The 20,923-nt window shown below is 36.7% G+C and overlaps 1 protein-coding gene across 1 annotated transcript in view; it reads right to left on the bottom strand.

Annotated features, from left to right (window-relative positions):
• Positions 1 to 20,923, bottom strand: part of LOC123562048 (uncharacterized) — a 332,465-nt gene that overhangs the window by 27,860 nt on the left and 283,682 nt on the right. The window contains exons 68-74 of the mRNA XM_053524913.1: positions 19,095 to 19,262; positions 17,202 to 17,363; positions 9,949 to 10,116; positions 8,555 to 8,710; positions 4,930 to 5,094; positions 3,423 to 3,584; positions 1,993 to 2,154 (exon numbers count right to left, since the gene is read on the bottom strand). Coding sequence (XP_053380888.1) covers positions 1,993 to 2,154; positions 3,423 to 3,584; positions 4,930 to 5,094; positions 8,555 to 8,710; positions 9,949 to 10,116; positions 17,202 to 17,363; positions 19,095 to 19,262 — 1,143 coding nt within the window. The remainder of the gene's footprint in view (positions 1 to 1,992; positions 2,155 to 3,422; positions 3,585 to 4,929; positions 5,095 to 8,554; positions 8,711 to 9,948; positions 10,117 to 17,201; positions 17,364 to 19,094; positions 19,263 to 20,923) is intronic.

The raw sequence follows: 20,923 nt of genomic DNA, 5'->3' as shown, positions 1-20,923 counted from the left end.
CTTCATTTACCACAACATCACCATTCAGACTGTAGCAGCAACTGACTTCATTTATCACTACCTCACTCTTCAGACTGCAGCAACAACTGACTTCATTTATCACTACCTCACCCTTCAGACAGCAGCAACAACTGACTTCATTTATCACTACCTCACTGTTCAAACTGCAGCTGCAACTGACTTCATTTATCACTACCTCACTGTTCAGACTGCAGCTGCAACCGACTTCATTTATCACTACCTCACTCTTCAGACTGCTGCAGCAACTGACTTCATTTATCACTACTTCACTGCTCAGACAGCAGCAGCAACTGACTTAATTTATCACTACCTCATTGTTTTAGACTGCAGCAGCAACTGACTTCATTTATCTATACCTCACTCTTCATACTGCAGCAGCAGCTGACTTTATTTATCACTACCTCACTGTTCAGACTGCAGAAGCAACTGACTTCACTTGCCATTACCTCACTGTTCAGACTCCAGCAGCAACTGATTTCATTTATCACTACCTCACTTTTCAGACTGCAGCAACAACTGTCTTCATTTACCATTACCTCACCATTCAGGCTGCAGCAGCAACTGACTTCACTCGCCATTACCTCACTATTTAGACTGCTGCAGAAACTGACTTCACTTATCATTACCTCGCCGTTCAGACTGCAGCAGCAACTGACAACTTGCCTTACCTCACCATTCAGACTGCAGCAGCAACTGATTTCACTTATCATTACCTCGCTGTTCAGACTGCAGCAGCAACTGACTTCACTTACCATTATCTCGCTGTTCAGAGTGCAGCAGCAACTGACTTCACTTACCATTATCCCGCTGTTCAGAGTGCAGCAGCAACTGACTTCACTTACAATTACCTTGCCGTTCAGAGTGCAGCAGAAACACTGACTTCACTTACCATTACCTCACTGTTCAGACTGCAGCAGCAACTGACTTCACTTACCTTTACCTCAATGTTCAGACAGCAGCAGCAACTGACTTCACTTGCCATTACCTCACCATTCAGATTGCAGCAGCAACTGACTTCAATCACCATTACCTCACTATTTAGACTGCAGCAGACACTGACTTCACTTACCTCTACCTCACTGTTTAGTCTGTAGCATCAACTGATTTCACTTGTCATTACCTCATCATTAAGACTGAAACAGCAACTGACTAACAGTTATCTGTAGTTTTTGTCTTTAACACCAAATTTTCTTTGTGATTTAGCTCTAGCCAGGCACAACAATGGTTATCTTCAGCAGTCTTTGTTTTCAATGTTGCTTCTTCATGACATTGTGGATAAACAGTCTGGTATGGGTCTAACTATCATTCATTATATTTATAATGCAATAGTAGATGTAATTAACTTTTCCCTATCTTTGTGCCTTGATTCAGCCGCAGATGTCATTAACTTTTTTCTACCTTTGTGCCTTGATTCAGCAGCAGATGTCATTAACTTTTTTCTACCTTTGTGCCTTGATTCAACAGCAGATGTCATTAACTTATCTCTGGCTTTGTGCCTTGATTCAACAGCAGATGTCATTAAGTTATCTCTACCTTTGTGCCTTGATTCAACAGCAGATGTCATTAACTATTCTTTATCTTTGTGCCTCGATTCAACTGCAGATGTCATTAAGTTATCCCTACCTTGTGCCTTGATTCAACAGCAGATGTCATTAACTTTTCTTTACCTGTGTGCCTTGATTCAACAGCAGATGTCATTAACTTTTCTTTACCTGTGTGCCTTGTTTCAACAGTAAATGTCATTAACTTTTATCTATCTTTGTGCCTTGGTTCAACAGCAGATGTCATTAACTTTTCTCTACCTTTGTGCCTTGATTCAACAGCAGATGCCGTTAAATTTTCTCTATCTTTGTGCCTTGATTCAACAGTAAATGTCATTGACTTTTTCATATCTTTGTGCTTTGATTCAGCAGATGCCATTAATGTAACGCTACCTTTGCGATCTGATTAAACAGTAGATATTATCTTTACCTTTACACTCCGATTCAGCAACAGCCCCAGTATTATCAGTGAACGTTCCTTCAGGACATTTCAGACAGACAAACTGGTAAGGATTTGGCTGGTACGAGTCCTTATTACATTTTACACAGCTTAGCGAGGCCTCATCCCAATGCTCACCTGCTGTACAGTCAGCTGGAAATATATTTATCAAATACAGTAAAACACCGCTCACTCGAAGTCGCAAGGGGATGAGCAAAATGCTCGAGTTATCCATGGTTTCGAGTGACCCAAACATTGACCAACATAAGAAGAAAATTTTTTGTTTTACCAATATCAATTGTCATCGCGACCATTTGCAGATTAAACGGTGTTGCGTAATAATAACATGCTTGTGACATTTAAAAAAAGTATTACAAAAGTTATCTATCATAGACGTTTCAATACGTAATTTGTAAATGGCAATTTTTATTTATCAACAAGTGCATATCAAAATTATCATCTCAATTTTATGAAAAGGCTATATTATTTCCTTGCAAACAACTGCTGATTAAAATACTAAGATCTCATGACAGTTTTCTCGATCCCGCAGAAAAGAAGATTTAAGTAATCAGTTATTCATCTATATCTGATCAATAAAACTTTTGTTCAACCTTTTGTCAATAATTAATCTCATTATCAGATCAAATATACCGACAAACAAACATTTAGGATAGTCGCGGATTAGACCACGCAATTCTCACGGTGTGTGGAAAATTTTAATTAACTGATAAATTCTGACCACCGAAGGTGTGAAAAATTTTGACACCTCTGCTCAAGTTTGCCAGAAGCAACAAAGAGTAAATTAATACACAGGGACCAGATGTCATGCTCGAGCGATCGAGTTATCGATGCTTGACCCAGCCTTGGCAATTTCGCATAGAAAATAGGAAATCGGCCGGGACCACATGAATTGCTCGAGCGAGCCCGGGTACTCTAGTCATCGATGCTCGAGCGAGCGGTGTTTCACTGTATATCATGTTACGGGAATGAAATAGCGCCATGTCATATTTTTGATAATATCGTAGTATATCATTTTGATGTTGACATTGCTTCCTGCATAGAAGAATGTGGTCAAACTGACTTCTATTACATGTACATATAAACAAAGAAAAAAATCCAATGTTTCAGGAAAAAAAAGCTTACATGGGATTAAAGAATCTAACATTCAAATTTATTAAACTCATTGAATAAAATACAGAACCTCACATTTATTTATTTTATTGAAAATGTTCAATAAATTCAACATGAAAAGACACTCAGGAAAAATCTCAATGTCTCACTGATCAATAATCTCCTGTTACTTCCTTTTATCTCAAATTTTCTAATCTATTCAAAATATATTTTTGAAGTATCCTACTGATCCAGTACAGAAAAAGCTCATTGAGACTTCTTCTAAACAGATTCTGAAAAGAACTCCTTACGTTTACAATCACTCTCTTTTTTTGCTCCTTCTGCCAATGTTGTCCATTTGTCTCGACATTTAATACAAGTGTCCTTGTAAAACCATGGCTGGAAGGTGCCTGCCTCACAAGCTTCACACTGTAGAGTTACAGCATCCCATTTCTGACCATCTGTGCAATCAGCTAAAATAATGTGGCAGAAATTTCTTTAACAACAGCTATTTGTAAAACACAAATGTTTCCATGATGACCTGCTAGCTTAAACTGGGTATGCAATTTGTCAGTGTTTAATATTCTATGACTTACTTCCTCAAACACAACAGTCACCTACTAACTGAAGGCAATCATCCTATGAAGCTGACAACTATACTCACAAGTGTTCTCCAGTAACTGATCTAAAACCATTTTTATTCTCAAGGTCATAATAACCCTGCCCTATGAGGTATAAACCCATGAATTAGAGTGCTATCTCCTGACCACAGATAATCATCTTATGAAATCTGATGGCACTACGCTGCAGATACTGATCTGAAACAATTTTCAGTTTCAAGACCACACTGACCCTTTACATACTGATCTACAAAATGACTAGGGATCATCTACTGACCATAGACAATCATCACATGAAAATGGGTGGCCATTGAAACAAGTATTCTCCAATTATTGGTCAGACCAATTTGATCTTGACCTTGACCTCTTGAGACCAAAATTAGAAGGGGCCATCTCTTGATGGCAGGCAATCATTTTATAAAGTCTGATGGCAGTAGACAAAATTCATCACTTATTGAATGGAAACTATTTTCAGTCACAAGGTCACTATGATCTTGATCTTTAACCTATTGACTTAAAAACAACAGGGGTCATTTACTGTCACTCTTCCAACTTCCCCACATGAATTAGCAGAGGTGGAGGACGAATGATTTCAGACACAATGTCTTTTATCAAATCATCACGGAGAACATACGCCCTGCCTGGGGATCGAACTCACAACCCCGCCATCCGTAGACCAATGCTCTCCCTACTGAGCTAAGTGGGCGGGCTTTTCTCTTCTTATGAAGTTTGATTAGCATTCTCTAGTTAATCATCATAAACCAAATGGCCTACCAACACATGGCCTAACAAACCAAAGACTAACCATCATAAAGCAATATAAGCCTTCTTCTTCAAAGTGTAACATGAAATTTTACAACAGAATCATAAACTTAGAAATCAGGGTAATGAAAGACAGGTGTACCCTAAATGTATTTTCCCCAAATATCTTTATTACTGGCTATTTTCTAATACTGACAACAGTTTTAGTCAATTAAGAGTACCTTTCAACTTAATTTGACTAGAAATACTTGCTCTGAAAAACTACAGGACTTTTAATCTTATTTTCTGCCACTATAATCAATATTCAGTTGGGACATTTTATCAATTAAGTCTATACAAAGATAAACAAACATAATCGAATCTCAACAATGATTTAAATATGGTTAATGCCAGTCATTTAAAGAAATGTGTATAAAAGCAAGACAACAAAACTTACGGACACATTCTGTTTTACTAACAGCACCATCAGATAGAGTGATATGATTGGCTGGACATGCTGTACATTTTTTGTCAACACCAGCCTCCTTATAGCTGTTCATTGCGCATTTCTGACACTTCACAGGATTCTTTTCAGTGAGTTCTGTACCACTAGGACAGGTATCTATAAATGTTTTAAAGGTATATATAAAATATATAAAAGCATTGTAAACTAGAACTTTTCTCACATAATACGAATAATTTCAGAATTTAATTTACTATAGTTATAATTCTCAAAGTACTGATTTTATTTGGTAATTAAGGAAACATGTTTATCGCAGTTGATGTTTGGCAAAACGGGTATTGGTACCTATTTTTGTGTATCCTTATAATACAGTTCTGTTCAGGGACAAAATCATACACAGATAGTTTGAAAATCATTTGCAATCTTTTTAAGTTGAACTACAACTAGCTACTACTAGCTACTTTGAAACAAGCTTTTCTAAGATTTGAAAAGAAATCATAATCATGATACCACCAGAAGTCTGCAAATAATGAGACAATAATTGACAATGCTGGAATAAATACAGCAGGGGTATGTATGTGCATGTCCACTTGGTGACAATGACACATACCAAGTTCCATTTCATTTTGATGTAACTTGCAGGAGAAATTGACTTCTCGAGAAAGTATGACAGCTGGATTGAAGCAACAGACAGTTTGCATACTATCTGCCTCCTAGTTGTTGAAAAGACAGGGTGCTTGTCTACTTGAAAATATTTGCCAACAGAGATGTGAAAGCAGCAAGCAGCAGTGTATGTAACAGGTTTTCATTTTATATTTATGTGTGTACAAGGTGCAATATGAGGATGGAGTAACACTTAGAAATAGTAAAGATCCAGATTTTGAAAACACAAAATCATGGCCTGCAGATGTCAATGATGTATGCAAGTCCTTAACATAAGACAACATGCAAAAAAGAATTGTGGTTCTTCGCCTTCTTTCTTGCCTACTGATGACGAAACAAGAGCTGTCTCCATAGGATGACACATGCCCCCGATGGCACTTTGAATGAATAGTTATGGCCGAAGTTAGAGTTTAGGACCTTAGAGCTACGGACCTGGGTCTTGCGCGCGACACGTCGTCTTACTGTGGTACACATTCATGCCAAGTTATTTGAAAATCCATCCATGGATGACAAAGATATGGACCGGACACGCCCATCAATGCACTATCCTTTAACGTCTAAGTGTGACCTTGACCTTTGAGCTACGGACCTGGGTCTTGCGCGCGACATGTTGTCTTACTGTGGTACACATTCATGCCAAATTATTTGAAAATCCATCAATCGATGACAAAGATATGGACCGGACATGCCCATCAATGCACTATCCTTTAACGTCTAAGTGTGACCTTGACCTTTGAGCTACGGACCTGGGTCTTGCGCGCGACACTAGGTCTTACTGTGGTACACATTCATGCCAAGTTATTTGAAAATCCATCCATCGATGACAAAGATATGGACCGGACACGAAAATTGCGGACAGACTGACAGACCAACAGACGGTTCAAAAACTATATGCCTCCCTTCGGGGGCATAAAAATGTATAAAGCTTCAAAGCTGCAGTATCCAAGAAAAGTTGACATAACAAACAAGAGCTGTAACTACTGGTGACAAATGCCCCCAAAGCATGCCCAAGAATGCTACAGTTGCATGCGCAAAAAAAGTCACACATCATTTCGTGACCCTGACCTGAACTAAGAGGCCCAGGTCATAAGCGTGACACACCTTCTCAATATGGTTAACATATGTGTCAAATTATTTTCAAATCCCTTGATAAATGGTAGAGTTATGGAACAGACAAGAAACACCTTTGACTTCTAAGTGTGACCTTGACCTTGGAGCTAGGGGTCTAGGTCTTGTGCATGGCACCTCATCTCATTATTGGGAACATTTATGCCAAATAATTTCAAAATCCCTTCATCAATGGCAGAGTGATAAACCGGACAAGAAACAGACCATGTTACCCTTTACCCTCTAAGAGTGACCTTGACCTTAGAGCAAGGGGTCTAGATCTTAGGCATGACACATCATCTGAGGAACATTTATGCCAAATAATATCAAAATCCCGTGATGAATGGCAGACTTATGGACCGGACAAGAAACAGTCCCTGTTAACCTTTGACTTCTTAGTGTGACCTTGACCTTGGAGCTAGGGGTCTGGGTCATGTGCAGTACACATCGTCTCATTATGGTAAACATTTATGCCAAGTTATTTCAAAATCCCTTCATTGATGGCAGAGTTATTGACCGGACAAGAAACAGACCATGTTAACCTTTGACCTCAAAGTGTGACCTTAACCTTGGAGCTAAGGGTCTTGATCTTGCGCACAACACATTGTGTCATTATGATAAATATTTATGCTAAGTTATTTCAAAATCCCTTTATGGATGGAAGAGTTACAGCCAGGACAAGAATTTACTGGACACACGGACGTCGCACGTATGGACAGTGCTATTTTAATATGCCCACCTTTGGGGGCATAAAAATAAAAAAAATACCAATTTTCTAAGAAGGAAAGTATTTATGACAAACTGTAATAGATAGCTTTGTTGTTTTTTTTTATATATTTTCTGATCAAATGATAATAAACAAGTGTAAAATGTTTCAGAGCTATAACTCTTACAGTATTCAGAACAGTGGACCTTAACTAGAAATTCTAATTTTCTGACTCCATAAAGAGTCATAATTCTGACAAAATGTATGTCAAGAGTTTTGGTTCTTGACCTACATGCTTGCTGCATAATGATAAACAAGTTTACAAAGTTTCAAAGGAATATTTTTTTTGTATCCAAGAGTGAAGCAATATACACCTAATATTTCTTTATCTATACATTTTTAGGGGGATGTGGAGGAGAGGTGTCGGGGTAGGTGTGACCCAAGGTAGAACTTTTCTGGGGCATATAACATGATATAGTGAAATTAAGAAGCTTTCCACAAAATTTCCCTAAATGCAAAGGCAATGCTGACACCAGGGAGAGTACAATACCCCTCCTTTTAATATATTCTTTAACAGACAAGCTAAAAGTAGAACACTTGTATATTTCAAACATTTCTCCTAAAAAAAAAAAAACATTCCGCAAAATGATCCTTTTTATCTATGTCACACACACAAACACATACAGGTCGTGGGTTTGATCCCTGGCTGCGTCATACCAAAGACATAAAAAATGGTACTTGTAGCTTCATCGCTTGGTGCTCAGCATTAAGAGAGTAGTGCTAGGACTGGTCAGCCTGGTGTCAGTATAATGTGACTGGGTGGGGTATCATGTCACGTGTCTATGGCGTGATATTCCAGTGAGGCAGCACTATAAAGTTGGGCATTGTGCTCACTGCTACAAGTAGACACCGTCTTTATATGACTGAAAAATTGCTGAAAAAGATGTTAAACCCAAACACACACACACACACACACACACACACACACACATACACACAATTCATTTACCAAAGAAAATGCTAAAAAAGTAAGGTCCTTAACTATTTTCCCTAATGTTTATCAATCATTACCAAGGTCTCAGAATATAGACCTATTAATTCATTTGTTTTCTAAATTGCAAAGTAAAAGTCAGTTTTCCTCACCCACACAGTCATCTGGAGAGTCAGTTCCTTCTTCTTTGGTAGTGGTATAATCTGCACAAAGATTGCACGATGTCTGTCTGGGCAAGGTCTGGTATGACCCTATTTCACAAAGTACACAGATATCTCCCTCTATTTTCTCACCTGGTTTACAATCAGCTGGAAAATAGAAAGGCAGACATGTTTTCAAAAAAATTAAAATGCAACTAAAATTTAATATTTGGGACATTTCACATATTTGTTACAGTGTGACCTATTGCGCAGTGGCAAAAAACATTGTAAACATGTTTTAGTCAATAAAGGCAAACTGATAAGTTTCTATTTAAAGTAAAGGCTAATGCAAGGGTCTGTTTACAAGTCAGACGACCGAAAATAAAGAAAATGTTGTTTTGAGTGGTACGGCTTAGAATGACTACATTAACAGAAGCATGTCCAAGTTTTCTGGAGTAGAGCTGTGGTCCTTGCAAAAATGAACCAAAATTTAAGTATCCAAGAAAAATGCATGGATAATCATGATTTTATGGTTTCATCCTGATGAATGGGGGCTTCTGTGTAGTGGTGATGGGATACTATTATTGGCACAAGAAACTAAGCAATTTTTGGAAAGTTTGGAGAGTGGGTGGGGGAGGAGGTAGTGTGTGAGTGATTTGGATTACTGCACTCTGCACAAGATCTTATCATCATCTATCTTTATTCCAACTTTCAAGTCAATACCTTGAACAGTTTTTAAGTTGTGCTCTGGACACAAAATATGAAAGACAGATTTGACCTTTAAGCTAAATCTATGACTTTGACCTTGACCTTTGATCTACTGATCAGTTTCATAGACTGCAAATTGTCTCATCACCACCTACTTTTATGCCAAGTCTGAAGTCGAAACCTGGAAAAGTTATCAAGGTATGTTTTGTATATAAAATATGACTGACAAATTTGACCTCTGAACTAAATTTGTGACTGTAAAATTTGACCTACTAATCCATTTTATGCACTCCACACATTGTCTTATTGCCATGTTCCTATATGTCAAATGTAAAGTCAATACCTTAGATGGTTTATTAAATTAAGCTCCAGATATAAAATATGAGAGACAAATTTGACCTCCTGGCTCCAACTGTGACCTTTCCCTTTGACTTACTGGCCTGGTTCATGACTTCTGGACATCATCTCTAACCCAATTACCTATATGCCAAGTTTAAAGTCCATACCTTGAATTATCATCAAGTTGTGTCCTGGACACAAGCTATGACAGAGGAACAGACATGCGCACCCATTTTCCAAAACACGCATATAATAATTGTTATACTTTATGTCTGCAACATTAAGAGCTAAGAGATATTTTTGATCACTCATCCATAGTTTCTATTTAATGGAAAAAAAAATGAACAAAATAAACATACGTTTACAGTCTGCTACACTTGTAGATCCTTCTTGATCTGTAGTTTTACCACTTCCACAAGGTGTACAGGTAGCAGCAGTTTCATCATCCACCCTATACGTACCCTGGGGACACGGAGTACACTGTCCATTTAAACGGAATGGGAGATATGATCCTGCAGGGCATGGTACTGTAACATGTAAAACGACACAACTTAAATACTATCATAAAATTTAAGAAGGATCAAGAATATAATGTTAATATTTCAGTAAATATTCGTGTTTTTGTTTTTAGAATTTGGTCTGAACGGAAGCATAGAAGCTGCTCATGTAATTACTTTTGTTCCATAAATAATAACATTTACCTTTTATCCATTTACTAAGACAATCATGTCATGTTTTCAATATATTTAATATCATGATATAAATGACATTGTTAAAACTAGCACACGCAATGGTAATGTGAAAACCAACATAGTGGGTTTGCGACCAGCATGGATCCAGACCAGCCTTTGCATCCGCGCAGTCTGGTCAGGATCCATGCTGTTCGCTAATGGTTTCTCTCATTGCAATAGGCTTTAAAAGCGAACAGCATGGATCCTGACCAGACTGCGCGGATGCACAGGCTGGTCTGGATCCATGCTGGTCGCAAACCCACTATGTTGGTTTTCTCATGGCACGGCTCATATATATCTGCCATGATGATAAAATCAGGTTCAAGTAGATCCAGTGTGAATTAACCCTATCTACAAACAGGAAAGCTTTTATTATTTCCAAAGAGTGTCCAGTTACATTGATTTTGGCAGTGGTACTGCAACAGCATTGGAAGTCCATCTTTAGATATATACATTTCTTAAGTCCCACAGTGCTTAAATAAGAGTCAAAATATTTAGAAAACAATTGGCAGAGGACAAAGTTCGCATAACTATTTTGATGCTTGGTAGCAGAAAAGCATATAATCTGAAGAAACTAGAGCTATCACTTAAGTGATTAATGCATCAGATATGGACGGTGAGGTTGGGTAATTAGAGCCTGTGTCAAATCGCAGTAATCTGACTTAAAATAGAGACAGAGACAAATCATATAAAAACTTAACTGAAATTCTTAAATATAAAAGGGACATAATTCATGGAATATTTTTGCCAGAGTAATGGAATTTGTGTCATATGATTTGGGTGGTGATGTGGTTTGTTTACTTTATAAATTTTGTTCATAAAAGTTATTAATAACCATGGTAAAGTGAAAAGTGCATTACAAACATAACCTGAAATTCTAAGTAAAAAAGGGGCATTATTTATGAAATATTTCAGCTGAATTTTTGTCATATAATGTGGGTGATGTTGTGATATAAGTATTTTATGTTTGAATTAATATTCATTCAGATGTAACAGAGATATAGTGAAAGTGCATCAAATTTAGCTAGAAATTTTAAGTAACAAGAGGACCATGATGGTCCTGAATCGCTCACCTGTCCCCACATGACCCAGTTTTAAACTGAGTATGATGTCGTTTTTTTTCTATTATTTGACATTGTGACCTAGTTTTTGAGCTCATGTGACCCAGTGTTGAATCTGACCTAGATATCATCAAGATAAAAATTCTAACCAATTTTCATGAAGATCCACTGAAAAATATGGCCTCTAGAGAGGTCACAAGATTTTTTATTATTTGACCTACTGACCTAGTTATTGATGGCACGTGACCCAGTTTCGAAATTGACCTAGATATCATCAAGTTGAACATTCTGACCAATTTTCATGAAGATCCATTCAGAAGTATGGCCTCTAGAGAGGTCACAAGGTTTTTCTATTTTTAGACCTACTGACCTAGTTTTTGACTGCAGTTGACCCAGTTTCAAACGTGACCTAGATATCATCAAGATGAACATTCAGACCAATTTTCATGTAGATCCCATGAAAAATATGGCCTCTAGAGAGGTCACAAGGCTTTTTTGTTATTTGACCTACTGACCTAGTTATTAAAAACACGTGACCAAGTTTCAAACAAGACCTAGATATCATCAAGATGAACATTCTGACTTATTTTCATGAAGATCCATTGAAAAGTATGGCCTCTAGAGAGGTCACAAGGTTTTTCTATTTTTAGACCTACTGACCTAGTTTTTGACTGCAGTTGAACCAGTTTCAAACTTGACCTAGATATCATCAAGATAAAAATTCTGACCAATTTTTATACAGATCCTATGAAAAATATGGCCTCTAGAGAGGTCACAAGGTTTTTTTGTTATTTGACCTACTGACCTAGTTATTGATGGCATGTGACCCAGTTTCGAACTTGACCTAGATATCATCAAGGTGAACATTCTGACCAATTATCATGAAGATTCTTTCACAAGTATGGCCTCTAGAGAGGTCACACGTTTTTCTATTTTTAGACCTACTGACCTAGTTTTTGACCGCAATTGACCCAGTTTCGAACTTGACCTAGATATTATCAAGATGAACATTCAGACCAATTTTCATACAGATCCCAAGAAAAATATGGCCTCTAGAGAGGTCACAAGGTTTTTTTATTATTTGACCTACTGACCTAGTTTTTGATGGCACGTGACCCAGCTTCAAACTTGACCTAGATATCATCAAGGTGAACATTCTGAATAACTTTCATGAAGATCCATTGAAAAGTATGGCCTCTAGAGAGGTCACAAGGTTTTTCTATTTTTAGACCTACTGACCTAGTTTTTAAACGCAGTTGGCCCAGTTTCGAACCTGACCTAGATATCATCAAGATAAACATTCTGACCAACTTTCATAAAGATCCCATGAAAAATGTGACCTCTAGAGTGGTCACAAGCAAAAGTTTACGCACGCACGGACGCACGTACGCACGCTGCGTGATCACAAAAGCTCACATTGTCACTTTGTGACATGTGAGCTAAAAATGGGATATAATTCATGAAATACTGGTGTCAGAGTTATAGACCTTATGTCTATGATGTCGAGGAATAAACAATTTAGTTCAAATCAAATCCTTTCAGTAATAGGAATATTAAAGTGCACAGAAACTTATTCCTAAAATTCGGGACATAGTTGTTGCCTGAGATACAGCCCTTTTGTCATAATTATGGTGTGTGTAATAATGTGGGGCAACTATTTTAAAAGTTTGAATCAAATCCATTCTGAAATGACAGAGATATAGTGAAAGAACATCAAAAAATTAACCAGAAATTCTAAGTGAAAAGGGGGCATAATCCATGAAATATTGGTGCTGGAGTTATGGCCTACAAATGTATTAAGTTTGAATCAAATCCATTTAATAATAACAGACAAAAAGTGAAAGTGCATCAAAACTTCATCCTAAAACTAGAGATTGTTTTCATGAACAAGAGGGCCAAGATGGCCCTAGGTCGCTCACCTAAGAAACACTCCATAACAGTGTAAAACATGTTTGACCTAGTGATTTCATGGAAACAAATATTCTGACCAATTTTCATTAAGATTGGACCAAAAACTTGGTCTCTTGCGATAAAACAAGCATTTTCTTAAATATGACTTAGTTTTTGACCCTAGATGACCCATGTTCAAACTCGACCTAGATTTTATCAAGGCAATCATTCTGACCAAAATTCATGAAGATCAACTGAAAAATACAGCCTCTATCACATACAGAAGTTTTTTCTTTGATTTGACCAAGTGACCTAGTTTTTGACCTCAGATGACCCATATTCAAATTCGACCTAGATTTCATTAAGGCAATCAACCTGACCAAATTTCATAAATATCAACTGAAAAAAAACAGTCTCTATCGCATACACAAGATTTTTCTTTAATTTGACCTAGTGACCTAGTTTTTGACCTCAGATAACCCATATTCAAAACGAACCTAGTTTTCATCAAGGCAATCACTCTGACCAAATTTCATGAAGATCAATTGAAAAATACATCCTCTATTGCATACACAATGTTTTTCTTCGATTTGACCTAGTGACCTAGTTTTTGACCCCAGATGACCCATTTTCGAAATCAGCTTAGATTTTATCAAGGTAATCATTCTGGCTAAATTTCATGAAGATCAGTTGAAAAATACAGCCTCTATTGCATACACAAGGTTTTTCTTTGATTTGACCTAGTGACCTAGTTTTTGACCCGAGATGACCCATTTTCGAACTTGGTCTAAATTTCATCAAGGCAATCATTCTGACCACAATTCATGAAGATCAATTGAAAAATACAGCCTCTATCGCATACACAAGGTTTTTACGTGATATGACCTAGTGACCTAGTTTTTGACCCCAGATGACCCATTTTCGAACTCGGCCTAGATTTCATCAAGGTAATCATTCTGACCAAAATTCATGAAGATCAATTGTAAAATACCGCCTCTATCACATACACAAGGTTTTTCTTTGATTTGACCTAGTGACCTAGTTTTTGACCCGAGATGACCCATTTTCGAACTCGGCCTAGATTTCATCAAGGCAATCATTCTGACCAAAATTCATGAAGATCAACTGAAAAATACAGCCTCTATCGCATACACAAGGTTTTTCTTTGATTTGACCTAGTGACCTAGTTTTTGACCCGAGATGACCCATTTTCGAACTCGGCCTAGATTTCAACAAGGTTATCATTCTGACCAATATTCATGAAGAAGAATTGAAAAATACAGCCTCTATCGCATACACAAGGTTTTTCTTCGATTTGACCTAGTGACCTAGTTTTTGACCGCAGATGACCCAATTTGAACTCGGCTTAGATTTCATCAAGGTTATCATTCTGACCAATATTCATGAAGATTAATTGAAAAATACCACCTCTATCGCATACACAAGGTTTTTCTTTGATTTGACCTAGTGACCTAGTTTTTGACCCCAGATGACCCATTTTCAAACTCGGCCTAGATTTCATCAAAGTTATCATTCTGACCAATATTCATGAAGATTAAATGAAAAATACAGCCTCTATCGCATACACAAGGTTTTTCTTTGATTTGACCTAGTGACCTAGTTTTTGACCAGAGATGATCCATTTTCGAACTCGGCCTAGATTTCATCAAGGTTATCATTCTGACCAATATTCATGAAGATTAATTGAAAAATACAGCCTCTATCGCATACACAAGCTAAATGTTGACAGACGACGGACGACAGATGACAGACGCCGGACGCCGGACATTGAGCGATCAGAAAAACTCACCTGAGCATTGCTCAGGTGAGCTAAAAACATCTCTCCAACCACTTACCATGCAGAAATTGTAAAATGCCACAAATCAAGGTCATAACTCCAGGGCAAATCACTGAACCATAACATTCCCATAAAATAGAAAACTAGGCTTGGCAGTGGCAATATGCATAAAAAGATGTGGCACTAATCACTTGTGTAAGGTTTAGTGGAAATCCCTCAATTATAGGTCAAAAGAAGTTGCTAAAAGATCATAAATTTTGCCAAATCAAGTGCCATACCTGTGCTGAACATTACCTAAATGGAATATACCCAAGCTATGCACAACTAGGATTTGCAATGATCATTTTGTAAAGTTTGGTGTAATTCCTTTTGGTGGTATGGGAGCAGTTACCCAGATGAGGTAAAATGCATCAAATCAAGGGCCATAACTCCAATTCACAGAACTAAAACATGCTGACAAAATACTTAATTAGGTTTGGTAATGATCACTTCCATATGGCTTGGTGGAAATTCGCCCAATAATATAAGAGAAACGGCCAAAACATAATAAAATTTTATCAATCAAGGGCCATAACTCTGCTTAAAATAATCAGACCAGAAAATGCTGAGACATGCATAACTAGGCTTGGCAATGATCACTCTTTAAATCTGGTGAAGAGATGTCCGACCAGTTGCGTGACAGAAGGATGATTGGATTGATGTATAGAACAACGGACATACCGTAATTCCAGGTAAAACTAGAGCTATCACTAAAGGTGATGAATATACCCCCCGCATGCACTGACGGTACATTGCAATTTGACGCACACAAGATTGCATAATTATGTGGACTGTATGTATATAGAATGTATGTATACAGTATAGTAACAAAAAACAAAGTCCCATAACTATGCAGAATATTTATCTAAAAGAATGTAACATGCACCATGCACAACTAGGGTTGGTACTGATCACTTGTGTGAAGTTTCATTAAATTGTGTCAAGGGGATGAGAAGATATGGTGCACACAAGATTGTGTCTATGTATATAGTATAGTAACAAAAAAAAAACAAAGTCCCATAACTCTGCAAATTTTTTTTCTGAAAGAACCTAACATGCCCCATGCACAACTACTGTTGTTACTGATCACTTGTGTGAAGTTTCATTAAATTGTGTCAAGGGGATGAGGAGAGATGGTGTGCACACGATTGTGTCTATGTATATAGTATAGTAACAAAAAAACAAAGTCCCATAACTCTGCAAATTTTTTTTCTGAAAGAACCTAACATGCCCCATGCACAACTACTGTTGGTACTGATCACTTGTGTGAAGTTTCATTAAATTGTGTCAAGGGGATGAGGAGAGATGGTGCGCACAAGATTGTGTCTATGTATATAGTATAGTAACAAAAAACAAAGTCCAATAACTCTGCAAATTTTTTTTCTAAAAGAACCTAACATGCCCCATGCACAACTACTGTTGGTACTGATCACTTGTGTGAAGTTTCATTAAATTGTGTCAAGGGGATGAGGAGAGACGGTGCGCACAAGATTGTGTCTATGTATATAGTATAGTAACAAAAAAACAAAGTCCCATAACTCTGCAAATTTTTTTTTCTAAAAGAACCTAACATGCCCCATGCACAACTACTGTTGGTACTGATCACTTGTGTGAAGTTTCATTAAATTCTGTCAAGGGGATAAGGAGAGATGGTGCGCACAAGATTGTGTCTATGGACAGACGGACAGACAGACAGACGGACAGACAGACAGACGGACAGAAAGACAGACAACCTGAAACCAGTATACCCCCCCTTACAACTTTGTTGTCGGGGGGTACAAAAGAATGCATACTTCAGGAAATATTGTTGCTGCCCTACTGCCATTAGATATAGGTAATAATGAAGAAAAACTGTATTACGTCCAAGACATAACAGGGTAAAAGAGAGAGTGCATCAAAAATTTGCAAACATGGACACCAACACCCACATCTTCAGAGTGACTAAGAGAGCTCTCCAGGTAAAGCTGAGGGAACCCAGGGGACCTAACTCAGCTTCTAGACTGATGTTCTTGTCCTCTCCCTACAGAGCTGGGTACCGGGGCCTTTCTATTTTCTTATGGCAACATACATACTAATCATTTATATAATCTTACCAATACAGTCTGTTATGTCATCACTGCCCTGGTTTCTCGTAGTTTTACCAGTGTCACAATCTTTACAAGTTTTCTGGTATTTCTGATCCTGATACTGCCCAAATGTACACTCCTCACATTTCTTTAGAGAATCGTCAAAGTATGTCCCAAGATCGCAATTTGCTATAATAAAAATAACTGCAGACATCTTGTACATAAATCATATTTCTTATAATAAAAATATGGTCATATCTCATATGTTAAAAGCTTTTCTTTTCATTTTGTTTACTTGAATAGAAGAATATCATGCATATTATTTACAATGTCAGACACTTCTCACACTTTTTTTTCAGACTGTTTCACAACATCAACTTTATTTTATCAACTTTGATCTAAACATTGTTATAACAAGAATTAAGTCAACATTGAATAACACAAGCCCATTTCAAATGCTTGATAGAATAAAATATAAAAACTCAAAATAAAAAAAATCTGACATGAACATCCAAACTACAAGCATGGATAACAAGTATATAATGTACAGAGGTGGTTCGAACATGGCTGAGTCAAAAATGGGACATAGCTCAAAAAATAATAATCCGAGATGAAAGTTCCATAAAGATGCAAATTTCCCCTTCATGTTGACAATGTATACCAGGTTTCATTTCAGTTGGATGGAAACTGCACAAGAAGCTGAGTACACAATGTTCTGCTGTAGTTTTATAAGTACGAAGTCAGTAAAAGGGCTGTATCTCTAGAAAACATAATCGAACATGGAAGTCATCAAAATATACCCATGTCCATTTCATGCTGATGAAGTATATACCAAGTTTCACTTTAATCAGGGATCAGCCTAGGTCAAAATTTTAGGGAGAAGTGACTTCTCCCTCCACAGAATTTAGGGAGAAGTTGAAAAATTTAAGGAGAAGCATCGGCATAGCATTCAGTTTCTTGCCTATATATATCCACTTTCTGTGGGTCTAGCTGTAACTTATAAACAGTAATTATTTAAGGAAATTGATTCTTGCATTATCATTTTCATGAATTTCTAAATAAAGTATAAACTTAGCTATGAAAAAGTCGCCTTTAAATTTTTATCCGAAATTTACATGTCCGAAATTCGTAAATTTAACAGGTGCACGATCAAAACGGCGTGAAAATTTTCATTAATGTTTCGATTCTCGTACTTTTATAATGCCCGATTTTTGCACCAACTTGTTCAGATTTATACATTTAATTTATTTATTTATTATTTTTTTCGAAAATAATACCAAACTCGTAGTTAATGGCGATCTTTTTACAATATTTTATACGGCAGTTCTGACGTCCGCGAAATCATTTTTTATCCACAGTACCCAGCCGAGCCGTTCATTTACAGAAATTGACCGTAATTATGGTAATTGAAATAATTTTTGAAGTAATCTTTAATAAAATGAAAGAATAATATACAATTGTTGCATAAAATCATGCTCTCGTTAAGTTTATCGGCTTTTTACACGCCGATTGAAAATTTTCAAAATGGCGGCGGCTTACAATATTATTGATTGACGCTGTTAGATATTAACGCTACGATTGGCTGAAGTTTGACAGGCGAGTAGGCGGGGTTGACTATGGATTTATCGATAATTTAATCTAGAATATGCATCAAGTTTTGCAACTTTAAGTAAACAGATAATAACTCGCTGAAAAACTCGGCGATTTGGATTTCGCCCGGAGGCGATAATTAGGCGAAGTGGCTGACTTTAAAGCGACGATATCGCTCAAATCGCCTTGTAGGCTGATCCCTGCTTTAATTGAATCAAATTTGCAGGAGTTAAGTTCATAAAAAAATGTGATGGACAGACTGATAGACTGTGTGCATCCCCAGTCTTCAACAACTTGGTAATAAAAACAGGAAAAGTAAAATATATTTACGTAAACAATCAGCTGAAGTTTTGCTGCCAATATTTAGAGTTATAAAGCCTGGAGGACATGGTTTACAGGTGGTATCCTGGCTGGACTTGTACGTGTCACGCGGACAATCTGTACAGGCTGTGTTACTGGTACTTCCTGCAGGATGCTCTTTACCAGCTGGGCATGGATCTACAAATTCAGATAAACTCACAATAAATAGATGAATAAGATAGTTTTTACTGTGACTCAATATGTCTGTTTTATATGCTGTGAAGAGTTGGTTATTATAATTTTTAAAGTTGTGTCGACACAATTATAGGCCATAATTATGGTGACTTTCTAGCTTTGATGGTGTGGGAAGAACCCAAGTGCCCCTCCGTGCATTATTTCATCATGAGCGGGCACCTGGGTAGAACCACCGACCTTCCGTAAGCCAGTTGGATGGCTTCCTCACATGAAGAATTCAACGACCCGAGTGAGGCTCAAACCCACGTTGGTGAGGATTAAGTGATTTATTTGATCCAAATGTGTATCTGTCTAATCTTGCAAATGTAATTTCTGCATGCATGCATGTTAGAACAATGTTGCTCTCAACACCTCCTTGCGATAACTGATCAGCCATTGTTTACTGGCATGTTGCTAAGAGTTCAATCAGCCATTAATCATTTTTATCAGACCATCCCCTGATAAAATTGTAAGGCAATATGCAAGAAAAGAATGAAAGTTCCTAGGTTTTTTTCTCACCTACTGATGATGAAAAAATGTATGAAGTGTCAAAGCTACAGACTGAGTATTCAAGAAATTTAGAAGAAAAGTGAACTTGAACAAAAACATAACCAAGAATTACCATCTTTTTATGTTAAAAATGGCCATAATTCTAACAAAATACAACAGAGAGTTAATTCTCTCAACCTACTTGATAGTCTAATAACAACAAATTAAGTAGTAAGGAAAGTGCAAAAAACAAGACATTTAATTAGTACATTATTTATTATAAAGGGCCATAATTCTTAATTACATAATGGAAATCAGAGTTATGGCTCTTACCCTATGCACTTAACTAATGATAATAAAAGTTGTTCAAAAGTCAACAGCTATAAGCTGTAACACTGATAGCATTCAAGCTAAGTGGACCTAAATCAAAATTTTAACCAAAAAAATCCCATTTAAAGTACAAAAAGTCATAACTCTGACAAAATGCATGCAAGAGTAATAGTTCTTGACCAACGTATTAAACTAATGATAACTAAGAAAGGTTTCAAAGCTACTACTTTATAGTATTCAAAACAGTGAACCAAAACAAAAACTTTCATAAAAGAAATCTTAGATTAATTTAAATTCAATTTTTGTAAGAACAAGGATCATAAGGACTTCGGACACTTTCTATATGAATTTGCCTACTCCAAGAGTGAAAAATAAACCACTAAGAAATAAGTATTTAATTACATATACCATCAAAATACATATTTGAGATTATTTCTTAAAGTCAAATTTTTCAATATTTGTTTCATAAAATGGTAATTTTTGCTCTAAATAGAATTACGTGCCCTGTTATATACATATAAAAGCTATTTTGCTTTAAAGAACATTGTTCCCCCCCGTGCATCAAAACCATATTTGGCCAGCATATGTAGATATTAATTATACACATTGTCTGTGACTGTTGTGTTGATGCAAGGGGTGGAGCAGTACTTTTAAACAAAAAATATAACTACAGGGTGTTCCCAAATGTAAAGTAACCAATACTTTTTATATTCATTTTTAATAATTTGATGATCACATATTTTTACATTTGTTTGTAACTAAAATACTATACAAATGTTTGAATGGGCACATATAGGCATTTTATA

Source organism: Mercenaria mercenaria, chromosome 2, assembly GCF_021730395.1.
Source record: "Mercenaria mercenaria strain notata chromosome 2, MADL_Memer_1, whole genome shotgun sequence".
In the NCBI taxonomy this organism is placed as follows: domain Eukaryota; kingdom Metazoa; phylum Mollusca; class Bivalvia; order Venerida; family Veneridae; genus Mercenaria; species Mercenaria mercenaria.
The sequence above is the reverse complement of the archived record's forward strand: the minus strand, read 5'-3'. Positions and strand labels throughout refer to the sequence as shown.